General features: G+C 44.3%; 1 protein-coding gene across 1 annotated transcript; it reads left to right on the forward strand.

The window, feature by feature from the left end:
- Window positions 1-917: 917 nt before the first annotated feature.
- On the forward strand, window positions 918-2,894 carry LOC146074237 (zinc finger BED domain-containing protein 5-like). Its single transcript, XM_083182126.1, has one exon. The coding sequence runs from the start codon at window positions 918-920 to the stop codon at window positions 2,892-2,894; it is 1,977 nt and encodes a 658-aa protein (XP_083038252.1).
- Window positions 2,895-13,148: the final 10,254 nt, after the last annotated feature.

The raw sequence follows: 13,148 nt of genomic DNA on the forward strand, positions 1-13,148 counted from the left end.
CAGCAAAGTCCTTTCATTCTGCCAGTAAGGTGTCAGCAAAGTCCTTTTATTCTGCCAGCAAGGTGTCAGCAAAGTCCTCTTATTCTGCCAGTAAGGTGTCAGCAAAGTCCTCTTATTGTGCAAGCAAGGTGTCAGCAAAGTCCTCTTATTCTGCCAGCAAGGTGTCAGCAAAGTCCTTTTATTCTGCCAGCAAGGTGTCAGCAAAGTCCTTTTATTCTGCTAGCAAGGTGTCAGCAAAGTCCTTTCATTCTGCCAGCAAGGTGTCAGCAAAGTCCTCTTATTCTGCCAGTAAGGTGTCAGCAAAGTCCTCTTATTCTGCCAGTAAGGTGTCAGCAAAGTCCTCTTATTGTGCAAGCAAGGTGTCAGCAAAGTTCTTTTATTGTGTCAGCAAAGTCCTTTCATTCTGCCAGTAAGGTGTCAGCAAAGTCCTCTTATTCTGCCAGTAAGGTGTCAGCAAAGTCCTCTTATTGTGCAAGCAAGGTGTCAGCAAAGTCCTCTTATTCTGCCAGCAAGGTGTCAGCAAAGTCCTTTTATTCTGCCAGCAAGGTGTCAGCAAAGTCCTTTTATTCTGCCAGCAAGGTGTCAGCAAAGTCCTTTTATTCTGCTAGCAAGGTGTCAGCAAAGTCCTTTCATTCTGCCAGCAAGGTGTCAGCAAAGTCCTCTTATTCTGCCAGTAAGGTGTCAGCAAAGTCCTCTTATTGTGCAAGCAAGGTGTCAGCAAACTTCTTTTATTGTGTCAGCAAAGTCCTTTCATTCTGCCAGTAAGGTGTCAGCAAAGTCCTTTTATTCTGCCAGCAAGGTGTCAGCAAAGTCCTCTTATTCTGCCAGTAAGGTGTCAGCAAAGTCCTCTTATTGTGCAAGCAAGGTGTCAGCAAAGTCCTCTTATTCTGCCAGCAAGGAATTAATAGGCATTCAAAATGGATAAGTGGTTGAAAATGGGAATTTTTAGCAGACCATCACCCGTTACTAGCACAGAATCTCCAGTTACGGATTTGGCAGCTGCAAGTACTTCTGTGCAGTCTCTTGAATCACAAGGACAAGGGGACCAGGGTGCAGCTACTGATAGCCCTGCTCTAGAAAGAGATACAGTTAAAACTAATCATAAAACTCAAAACTGTGCTCCTTCAAAAAAGAGAAAATATTGCGATGACTATTTGAAATATGGGTTTTCAGTCACAGGAGATGAAGACTGTCCTAAACCACTGTGCGTTGTATGTGGCGAGATATTGGCTAACGGGTCCTTGAAACCATCGTTGTTAATGCGCCATTTAAAGACAAAGCATCCAAATTATAAAGATAAACATGTTAGTTTTTTCAAGAGACTATCAAAAGGTCCAACTATATCTTCTTTTGTTTCATCTGCAAACAAGGTCAATGAGAATGCGGTTGAGGCATCATACAGAATAAGTCACCGTATTTCTAAATGTGGTAAAAATCATACAATCGCTGAAAAATTGATACTTCCTTGCATAAGCGATACAGTTAGATGTATGTTTGGTGAAGACCATATCCTAAAAATTAACAAAATTCCATTTTCAAACAATACAGTTTCTCACAGAATAAATGAGATGTCTGATGACATTGAATCCACATTGATTGAAAGAATAAAAAAAAGTCCATTCTTTTCAGTGCAGGTAGATGAAAGCACAGATGTATCAAATCTGTCCATTTTGCTTGTCATTGTTAGATATATCAATGATAAAATGCTTGAAGAGAATCTTTTACTGTGCCACCCTCTCACTGAGAGATGTACAGGTCAGGACATATTTAATGCCATTCATGGTTATTTTGTTAAAAAACACATTGATTGGGCCAATTGCTGTGGTATTTGCACGGATGGTGGTAAGTCTATGTCGGGCTGTTATACAGGCTTACGTGGCCGCATAAAAGAAGTCGCTCCTCATGTTCCTTGGAGCCATTGCTGTATTCATAGACAAAGTCTTGCTACCAAACACCTGCCATATGCACTGAAGGAAGTTCTGAATGAATCGGTCAAATTTGTTAATTTCATTAAGGCCAATGCCACAAACTCCAGATTATTCAAATCTTTGTGTACAGAGATGGACAGCATCCATACAACCTTACTTTTCCACACCGAAGTGAGGTGGCTTTCACGAGGGAAAGTACTCACTAGATTGTTCGAATTGAGACATGAAGTTCAACTTTTTTTAGAAGACCACCCTTTTCAGTTGAGCTTTAAGTTTCATGAAAGTGAATGGCTTCAACAGCTTGCGTACTTATCTGATATCTTTTCAGAAATAAATAAACTTAATTTAGGATTACAGAATAGTTTCATAACCATCTTTAAGGTTTCTGACAAAATCGAGTCTATGATCAAGAAATTGGATTTTTGGGAATCTTGTATCAAAAAAGACCAGTGTGAAGTTTTTGAGACACTCTACAGTTTCTTATCGGAGAATGAGCTGCAATTGTCCAAAGAAGTAAAAAGTAGTATAGTATCTCACTTAAAAGAACTTAAGGTGTCGTTCAGATACTATTTTCCGAAGCTAAATAGTGTTAATAACTGGATTTCCAATCCATTCAACGAAACTTTCTTTCAACAAGCTGAAAACTTATCAGTTTCTGAAAAGCAAAACTTGATTGAACTTTCGACTGATTCGTCTTTACAGTCAGATTTCAAAAAATCTAAACTCATCGACTTCTGGTCAGCAGTGAAAGAAGAGTACCAACAACTCAGTGAGAAAGCAATACAATATTTATTGCCTTTCACAAACACAGAGCTTGTCGAAAGAGCATTCTCTTCTTATGCGTACATTAAGAATAAATATCGCAGTAAGCTTGATGCAGCTCCTGATTTGAGATTATATCTGTCTTCATTCGACCCTGATTTTAAAAAACTCAGCTCCATGAAACAAGCTCAAGGATCGCATTGAAATTAAGAGCCAGATGCTGGATATGTGACACCACTGGATATGGAGAGCTGATATTGAACCAAGAAGCACTACTATTGCCAGAAGAACATTGCTGCCAGATGCTGGATATGTGACACCACTGGATATGGAGAGCTGATATTGAACCAAGAAGCACTACTATTGCCAGAAGAACATTGCTGCCAGATGCTGGATATGTGACACCACTGGACATGGAGAGCTGATATTGAACCAAGAAGCACTACTATTGCCAGAAGAACATTGCTGCCAGATGCTTGATATGTGACACCACTGGACATGGAGAGCTGATATTGAACCAAGAAGCACTACTATTGCCAGAAGAACATTGCTGCCAGATGCTGGATATGTGACACCACTGGATATGGAGAGCTGATATTGAACCAAGAAGCACTACTATTGCCAGAAGAACATTGCTGCCAGATGCTGGATATGTGACACCACTGGATATGGAGAGCTGATATTGAACCAAGAAGCACTACTATTGCCAGAAGAACATTGCTGCCAGATGCTGGATATGTGACACCACTGGATATGGAGAGCTGATATTGAACCAAGAAGCACTACTATTGCCAGAAGAACATTGCTGCCAGATGCTGGATATGTGACACCACTGGACATGGAGAGCTGATATTGAACCAAGAAGCACTACTATTGCCAGAAGAACATTGCTGCCAGATGCTTGATATGTGACACCACTGGACATGGAGAGCTGATATTGAACCAAGAAGCACTACTATTGCCAGAAGAACATTGCTGCCAGATGCTGGATATGTGACACCACTGGATATGGAGAGCTGATATTGAACCAAGAGGCACTACTATTGCAAGAAGAACATTGCAGCCAGATGCTGAATAGGTGACCCCACTGGACATGGAGAGCTGATATTGAACCAAGAAGCACTACTATTGCCAGAAGAACATTGCTGCCAGATGCTGGATATGTGACACCACTGGATATGGAGAGCTGATATTGAACCAAGAGGCACTACTATTGCAAGAAGAACATTGCAGCCAGATGCTGAATAGGTGACCCCACTGGACATGGAGAGCTGATATTGAACCAAGAAGCACTACTATTGCAAGAAGAACATTGCAGCCAGATGCTGAATAGGTGACCCCACTGGACATGGAGAGCTGATATTGAACCAAGAAGCACTACTATTGCCAGAAGAACATTGCAGCCAGATACTGAATAGGTGACCCCACTGGACCTGGTGAACCGCTCCCAGAAACAAGGATCAGATTGAAATGAAGAGCCGCATTTCAAGGTAATACTGTTTTTGTTTTTCAGTTAAGATGCAAATACAATTGTAAAATGTAAAATCAAAAGTAAAAGCCTATAAATGCCATTAAAGAGGTGCTTTTAGTATTTAGCTAACCTAATAACATTACTATCTAACAAAAACCAACTTTTATGGCGCGAAGCGATGGGAGAGGAGGTATTTATGAAAGGAGGGGGTACTCCAAAATGAAAAGCCTAATCAAGGGGTACTCGAACGAAAAAAGGTTGGGAACCACTGCATTAGACTCTGGAACCGTGTCAGGACCCGGGGCTATCACGCACCATCGACATTAGCCGATACATTGTTACTATACGGTAAGCTACTACCACCTTTTCCCACCTACCACCTGCATACCCTGAACCATTTACGTTATCTTTGGAGGTACACACATCCACTTCAGGACCTGACGTGAAGGGATCTGGGTACCGTGACACCACCACCTATCGGTGAGTCAGCAGGCATTGCCTCACCGTGGGACAGTTTAACATTACCTCAAACAAAAATCGGGGACCGCCCCACCACTTCCACCAGCAACATCCAGCCTACAGTTATTGTTTCCAGTTTTTACATCATTTCAACACCCAGCCTACAGTTATTGCCACCTGCTTCATTTATCACAACACCCAGCCCACAGTTATTGCTCCCAGCTCCTCACTTTCCATACATAAACTATCCCACCAAAAACCCCAGAGCGCCAACACTCCCCTCTCCCACTTCTTGTGATCCGCCAGCAGCCCGGCTTCCATCTGACTGAGACGCGTGTGCGTCTCACGCGCACTCGCGTCTCAGTTTCCGGGAGGCGGGGAGACGGGAACCCTGTCCGTCTCCGCTTCAGGGAGACGGACAGGGTTAGGGAGGGTGCAGGGAGGCGGTGGGGACCCCGGGTGACGGCCGACAATCCGGCGGGGACCCGGGGGAAGCCGCCGGAAGGGGACGCGCACGCATCTTTAGCGCGCGTCCCCTTTCGCAGATACAGATGGCGGCTGGCGGGGGATGGCGGCTGGCGTCGCCATCGCCATCCCCTGCAAAGAAGAGACCCGCTCCATCTGTATATGTCTAGTGTCCGTGAGTCTCCAAAACACTGCCATCTGCTGGCAGAGAATGAAACTGCATCTTTTTCTCACACATGCACAAACACAGAAGGTAGCAGATTAGGTTTGGAAGCTTTTGCTTTGAGCGGGCTTACTAGTATTGTATAATACTGTACATTTCCTATCATCGTACTTCGTAACCAAAAGTAGTTAAAAAAACTGAGTTTACTTTGCTAGCTTTCTCCCAGCTGATCTTTCTGAATAAATGTATTTCAGAGCTTTTATAATGGATATTACTTTTTCTTTTATATGAAGACTTGCATTGAATAACGCAGAATGATCTATTGTTCACGAAAAAAAAGCCAGACTATAATTTAAATTTAATGAAATGTAAAGTATACTAGCTGGATACATGGATATCTATAATGTACTGTAAGTGTGATTTTTTTTTTGCTTTTTGTTCACTTAAAAGCATGTTATTTTGCTGTTTGTTAAATGTGTCTTTTAAACATAAGGTCAAAATATTATTTCAGTAGAAATTGCTTATCGGCCATTTTACTACCACCACTTTCTATAGACTAAAGATTTCTCATTCAGAGTGTTTGTGATGAAGGGCGCAGTAAGTGCAGATGAGGGCAGGTCAGGGATCACTGCTGTATAGGGGAGACAGAAATACTGAAATAAAAAAAAATGTGGGGATATATTTTTTTCTATTTCTTTTTAGTTGTAATAAAATATGGACCATGAAGACTATGTGTCCCATTCAGACCTGTTCAGATGCTAGCCGATGTTGGCTGTACTGCGCATGCGCATTGGTTGCAATGTGCATGGGCTTGGACCGTCTGCAAGCGCCTTTGGCAAATCCACCCAAATACAGGCATGTTTATGCCAACTTGACAGTTCATGTCAGAGCACAAACCAAGCATGAAAGGAATTGTCTGTAAATCCCTGAGACAGGATTGTCTCGAGCACAAATCAATCTGTACAGAAAAAGATCTGCTGCTTTGAATTTCCCAATAAGCACAGTGGCTCCCATCATTCATAAATAGAAGAAGTTTGGAACCAAGAGGACTTGTTAGGACTCTGTAGGAGGTCAGCAGACCTGCTCCCTGACTCTGTTGCCCCAACCTGGAGTCCACAAGTATGTGCAGAGCTAGGCTTCACCTTTAACTGTCGAATTACAGTAGGTCCGCCCAGACTCCGTTACAGTCAGGTCTTAGGAGGGGACAAGGTATTCGTGGACACAGACCAGTAGCAAAAGGATATCTAACTAACCCCAGAATGTGCAGGCCTATGACCCCTAAGGCAAAACAATATGCAACAATGCACAGTGGTGGAATATAAAAATACAAAAGGCAACAATGCTCAAAGGGTGGTATGAGATAATAACCAATAGCAACAATGCACTGAAGATGGAATAAACCGTAAAATAGTAGCAACAATGCTCAGACAATGGTACCAAATATACAACAACCTCTACTGAACTACCCTGCACTGCTAGAGACAAGCCCCACAGTGCAGATACCCAAGGTGGTAACTGGATAATCAGGAGACATGAGGATAGCAGGAATGGAACTCATAACAAGAACTTAGCTGCAGCAGGAACAGAATCTGTGGGACAACAGCAAGGGGGTTCAGGAACCAGGAACACCACTGGAAATGCGAAGCAGGGTCCAAGTAGCTATAACTGGCATCTGTGCCCAGCAGACGCCTGCAATTTATTCAAATCTGCCCCCGGCAGCTGCTGACGTCAGTCGCACTGGGGGATGCTCCCCGGGCGGAAGTTCGGGAACGTTGCTGAGCAACGCCCCAATGTCCAGCAGCAGGGAGAATGAGGGCGGAAGTTCGGGGCGTTGCTTGGCAACATCCCCGTCACCTCCTCTCCGCACTCCGCTCGCGGTGGCTAACAGTACCCCCCTTGAGGAGAGGTCCACCGACCTCGGGCCCCTGGCTTCTGTGGAAATTGTCTAAAAAAAAAAATTCTTTAAGGAGGGAGCATGAGATCTTCAATACCCAGGACCTTTCTTCAGGCCCATAACCCTTCCAATGGACAAGGAAAAATAACTGTCTGCGGACAATCTTGGAGTCCAAAATACTGTCGACAATGAATTCTTTGACACCTCGATGTATGACTGGGGCTGGTCTGCGACCCATTGGCTGAAGAGCAGGCTTTAATAAAGAACAATGAAAAGTGGTATTGATCTTTAAAGACTGTGGAAGAAGAAGTTTGAAGGCAACCGGGATGACTTTCTTTATTATTCTGTAAGGTCCAATGAATCGGGGCCCCAATTTCTGCGAGGCCTGACGGAGTTTGATGTTCTTAGCTGATAACCATACACAGTCTCCCACTTTAAACGTACATGGTTTCCGGTGATGGTCGGAAAAGCACCTTGCGGCTTTGGTCGCAGAGAGGAGAGCCCTACGGACCACGGTCCAGGTACTTCTCCTACTGGCCACCCACCTGGAATTACCTGTTCTGGGGGGAACAGGATCAAAAGAATTTGCCCGAGGATGGAAACCAAAATTACAGAAGAAAGGAGACTTCTTGGTGGCAGCATGCCAACCATTGTTATAAGCGAACTCCGCAAATGGTAAATTTTCCACCCAATCACATTGAGATTTGGACACATAACATCGCAGAAACTGCTCTAACGTTTGATTTACTCGTTCTGTCTGCCCATTAGAATGAGGATAATACGCAGAAGAAGGGCTAAGAGTAATCTGTAAAGCCCAGCAAACTGATCTCCAGAACTTGGCTACAAACTGGACGTCTCTATCAGAGACGATGTTGGAAGGCAATCCACGCAAGCGAAAAATGTGAGACAAGAATAAAGAAGCCAACTTTTGGGCAGAAGGCCGACAAGCCAATGCAACAAAATGTGCCATCTTGCTAAACCTATCCCAGATGGTGTCGTGACCCGAGGACTGTGGTAAATTGGTTATAAAGTCCATAGAGATATGTGACCATGGTCTCCATGGAACAGACAAATGAACCAGCTGACCAATGGGGTACCTGCGAGGGGATTTATTTCTGGCACATACATTGCAGGATGATACAAAGACCTTGACGTCCTTTTTCATAGAAGGCCACCAGACAGCTCTGGACAGCAAAGAAAATGTCTTCTCCACCCCAGGATGTCCCGCAGACTTGCAATGGTGAAATTCATAAATTTTTTTTTTTACAAAATTCCAAAGGAATAAAAAGTCTACCCTCTCGACTGGACTTGGGTGCTGTAGACTGAGCAAGAAGAACCTGATCTAGAAGATTTTGTGTAAGACCAACAATGATACATGAGGGTGGAATGATGGGTTCCTGCTGAATGTGAGGATCCTGGACTGCAGCAAAACTTCTGGAGAGGGCATCAGCAAGGATATTCTTTGAACCCGGCCTGTAGGTAATGATAAAGTTGAAGCGGGCAAAAAACAATGTCCACCTGGTTTGTCTAGCATTAACCCTCTTAGCTGACTGGAGGTACGCCAAATTTTTATGATCTGTATATATGGTGACCTGAAACTTAGCTCCCTCCAGCCAATGTCTCCATTCTTCAAGGGCAGACTTGATGGCCAGGAGTTCCCGATTACCCACATCATAATTGCATTCAGCCGAGGAGAACGTTCTGGAAAAGAAGGCACAGGGATGAAGCAAAAGGATATCTAACTAACCCCGGAATGTGCAGGCCTATGACCCCTAAAAAGTCCCTTCACACATCATTAATCAGGTCCTGGAAGACAGCAGGTGCATTAGCCAACCCAAAGGGCATAACAAGATACTCGTAATGTCCTGTATGAGTGTTAATTGCTGTCTTCCACTTTATACGAATCAGATTATAGGCACCTCTGAGATCTATTTAAAAAAAATAGAAGCCTTGCATAATTGATCGAAAAATACTGATATGAGAGGCGGGGATAAGAGTTTTTTACAGTGACAAGATTCAATTGTCTGTAATCTATACACAGGCACAAGGAGCCGTCTTTCTTTCCTACAAAAAATAAACCGGCTCCGACGGGAGATTTAGAGTGCCTTATGAACCCTTTCTTGAGGTTCTCCTCAATGTATTCCTCCATGGCCTTTTCTTCAGGGAGAAATAGGGAATACAATTGACCCTTGCGCAACTTGGCATTGGGGAGAAGGTTAATGGCACAGTCATAAGGCCGATGAGGAGGCAGGGTATCGGCCTCTTTTTTAGAAAAAAAAATCAGAGAAGGCAGCATATGCTTCGGGTAACCCTGGGACTAATGGGGTAGTCATGTGAACAGGGAGAACTAAACAGTTTGAGGCACACTGTTTCCCCCAGCAGAGTAACTCCCCGGTTTGCCAATCAAACCTCGGATTATGTAATTTAAGCCAGAATGGGCAAGCATTCACCAGATGCCCTCTAGTCCCACAATAGAGGCAGAGTCCCTGGGCTCGCCAGCGTGCCTTCTCCTGAGGAGACAAGCGGGTCGACCCATGCTGCATGGGCTCCCCAAGGTCAAGTGGTGGGTCGTCAGAGGCACTGGGGAAGGGAGCCAGAAGCGTACTTCGCTCAGAGCGTCTCTCACGAAGCCGGCGATCAATGTGAATAACCAGCTGCATGTGATCATCCAAGGAGCCGGGAACTGGACCAGACAGTCCTTAATTTGGTCAGCTAACCCCAGCCGAAATTGGGAACGCAATGCTGGGTCGTTCCAGCCAGAGTCATTGGCATAACGCCGAAACTCTGAACAATAGACCTCTGCCATTCGCCGGCCAAGCTTAAGGGACCAGAGGTGGGCCTCAGCTAAGGCTGCCTTATCTGGGTCGTCGTATAGAATGCCCATTGCTTTGAAGAAGGCATCTACAGAACGAAGGGCCGGGCTGTCTGCCTTCAGTCCAAAAGCCCACATTTGTGGATCCCCCTGGAGGAGGGAAATTATTAAACCTACCCTCTGGGTTTTAGATCCCGAAGAGAGGGGACGTACTTGAAAATACAGTTTACGACTCTCTTTAAAGTTAAAAAACTGATTACTGTCCCCTGTGAACCGGTCAGGAAGGTTCATCTTAGGTTCCCTAACCTGAGCTGACATGGCGGGTACAACTCTCTTAATCTCTTCTTGTGATTCAACCCTCAAAGTGAGATCTTGTAATTGCTGAGTCAGAAGGTGTAATTGGTCAGCAAAAATCTGGGCAGGCAGCCTCATCTGGGGATCCATGACAAAACAAAAAAGGGTATAACTACTACGACTAACTTCTGTGATGTAGTTATATGGCAGGTTATAATGTTAGGACTCTGTAGGAGGTCAGCAGACCTTCTCCCTGACTCTGTTGCCCCAACCTGGAGTCCACGAATATGTGCGGACCTAGGCTTCAACTTTAACTGTCCCGGCTGTAAGGGTGAATTAGGTCCGCCCAGACTCTGTTACAGTCAGGTCTTAGGAGGGGACAACGTATTCGTGGAGACAGACCAGTAGTAAAAGGATATCTAACTAACCCCGGAATGTGCAGGCCTATGACCCCTAAGGCAAAACAATATGCAACAATGCACAGTGGTGGAATATAAAAATACAATATGCAACAATGCTCAAAGGGTGGTATGAGATAATAACCAATAGCAACAATGCACTGAAGATGGAATAAACCGTAAAATAGTAGCAACAATGCTCAGACGATGGTACCAAATATACAACAACCTCTACTGAACTACCCTGCACTGCTAGGGACAAGCCCCACAGTGCAGATACCCAAGGTGGTAACTGGATAATCAGAAGACATGAGGATAGCAGGAATGGAACTCGTAACAAGAACTTAGCTGCAGCAGGAACAGAATCTCTGGGACAACAGCAAGGGAGTTCAGGAACCAGGAACACCACTGGAAATGCGAGACAGGGTCCAAGTAGCTATAACGGCGTCTGTGCCCAGCAGACACTGGCTGATGCCAGCCGCACTGGGGGACGCTCGCCGGGCGGAATTTCGGGAACATTGCTGAGCAACGCCCCAACGCCCAGCAGCAGGGAGAGTGAGGGTGGAAGTTTGGGGCGTTGCTTGGCAATGTCCCCGACATCTCCTCTCCGCACTGCGCTCGCCGCCCGTCCCGGACCTGCTAGTCAAAGGAGAAAATCAGGGATGGCGGCGGCTAACAGGACTCTTCCTAGAGCTGGCTATCCATCTAAACTGAGCGATCAAGGGAGAAGGGTTCTAGTCAGGGAGGTGACCAAGAACCTGATGGTCGCTCTATCAGAGCTACAGCATGCCTCTGTGGAGAGAGGAGAACCTTCCAGAAGGACAACTATCTCTGCAGCAATCATCAATCAGGCCTGTATGGTAGAGTGACCAGATGGAAGCCACTCCTTAGTAAAAAAGCACATGGTAACCCACCTGGAGTTTTCCTAAATGCACCTGAAGGGCATGAGAAACAGCATTTTCCGATCTAATGAGACAAAAATTGAACTCTTTGAAGCAAATTTCTTCTTAGATGGACAAAACCATGTGCACTGCTGGGAGGCAGATGTAAAATGTGCAGAGATAATTAGATTTGGGTGAGTTATTTTGGTTCTGTGAAGGGAAAATACTGACTGCTTTATTTTTACACTGCAATACAGATCTCACTTTGAAGTAAAACCCCACCAAATCTAACTCTCTCTGCACATTTTACATCTGCCCCCCTGTAGTGAACATGGTTTTGTCCATCTAAGAAGAATTTGCCAGAAGGAGTGAATCAGAATAACCCCCCGTGTTTGGAGGAAACCAAGTACCATTCATCACCAAGTCATTACCATCCCTTCAGCGAAGCATGGCGGTGGCAGCATCATGCTGTGTCACATAGACATAAAAGAAAAAATTGAGAGTAAGCTTATTGCAGGATTAGTGCAGGCATTTTGAATAATAACTTCCACAAGTTGTGTATTCCACACTAACAAGGTACCAGGTGAGGCAGCCATCTTGGGCACACTGCATAGGATTACTCTGGGTAGCAAAGGTTTCCCCCTAGAAGAAATTACACCAAATGGGGTGATGGCAGTGTAAAAAAGAGAGGATGTGGTTTGTTTAAATAAGGCAACAGTGGAGACAGTTGTTGCCCATGGGATGAAAAAGGCTATTGTCATGCCTAGACAAAAAAAAATAAAAAATCCACCTCTTTTGTTTGGATTAATTTATTTTTACCCAAATCAAGAGTACAACTGCCAAGCCATATTTAGCCTTTGTAAAGCCAAAGTAAGCACGGGTATGAACGTTAGACACCAGAAAGTAACGTTATCCCATATACATCATTTGCAGTGCAAAAACGCAAAAATTATTATCAAATTCAGAAACTTTGAATAAAAGCGTAATCAATCCAGCAACATTTACAGTAGCTTCCTTTTCTCTATTGTATCCAAGCACCTGCAATACACACCACGAACAACCTCATCGTCAATTGCCACCTCAATCAGGATTGGAAGTAGTCCTGTAGGCAATGTCATAGATATGACATTGTGAAGTAGTTTGTAAGGTTGAAAAAGACATCAGTCCTTTGAGTTCAACCTATCTTAAAAATGATACTATTTGCAAGGATCAAGGAAGATGAAGTACAGTATGACAGCAGTCACTCAGTTGCAAAGCAGATTACTGAGTCCATAACAACTATATTGGTGTTAGACATGCATCCAATATCTGCCATTAGTGCAGTGGGATTTACACAGTTGATTCATGTATGGTGTCCCCGCTCTAGATTCGACTTCACTAGACAAGCAATACCTAGACCGCACAAGGACATTTTAAAAAAGTGTCATTAGTGTCCTCACTCAGAAATGCCATTGTACCCACTGTCTACTTAACCACTGACATGTGGACAAGTGGAACAGAACAAACTATGGACTAAATGACTAATGACTATGGACTAAACAGCCCACCAACAACAGCAGCAACATCTCACAAACATCAACTTATTCCTAGGAAGGCTGCGCTTGGTATCACTGGTTTCAGG

Source organism: Crinia signifera, chromosome 1 (genome assembly GCF_055691185.1).
Source record: "Crinia signifera chromosome 1, ASM5569118v1, whole genome shotgun sequence".
Classification (NCBI taxonomy): domain Eukaryota; kingdom Metazoa; phylum Chordata; class Amphibia; order Anura; family Myobatrachidae; genus Crinia; species Crinia signifera.

Excerpts from the sequence above, each read along its gene's own strand:
- LOC146074237 (XM_083182126.1), top strand. The coding sequence starts at position 918 with ATGGATAAGTGGTTGAAAATGGGAATTTTTAGCAGACCATCACCCGTT.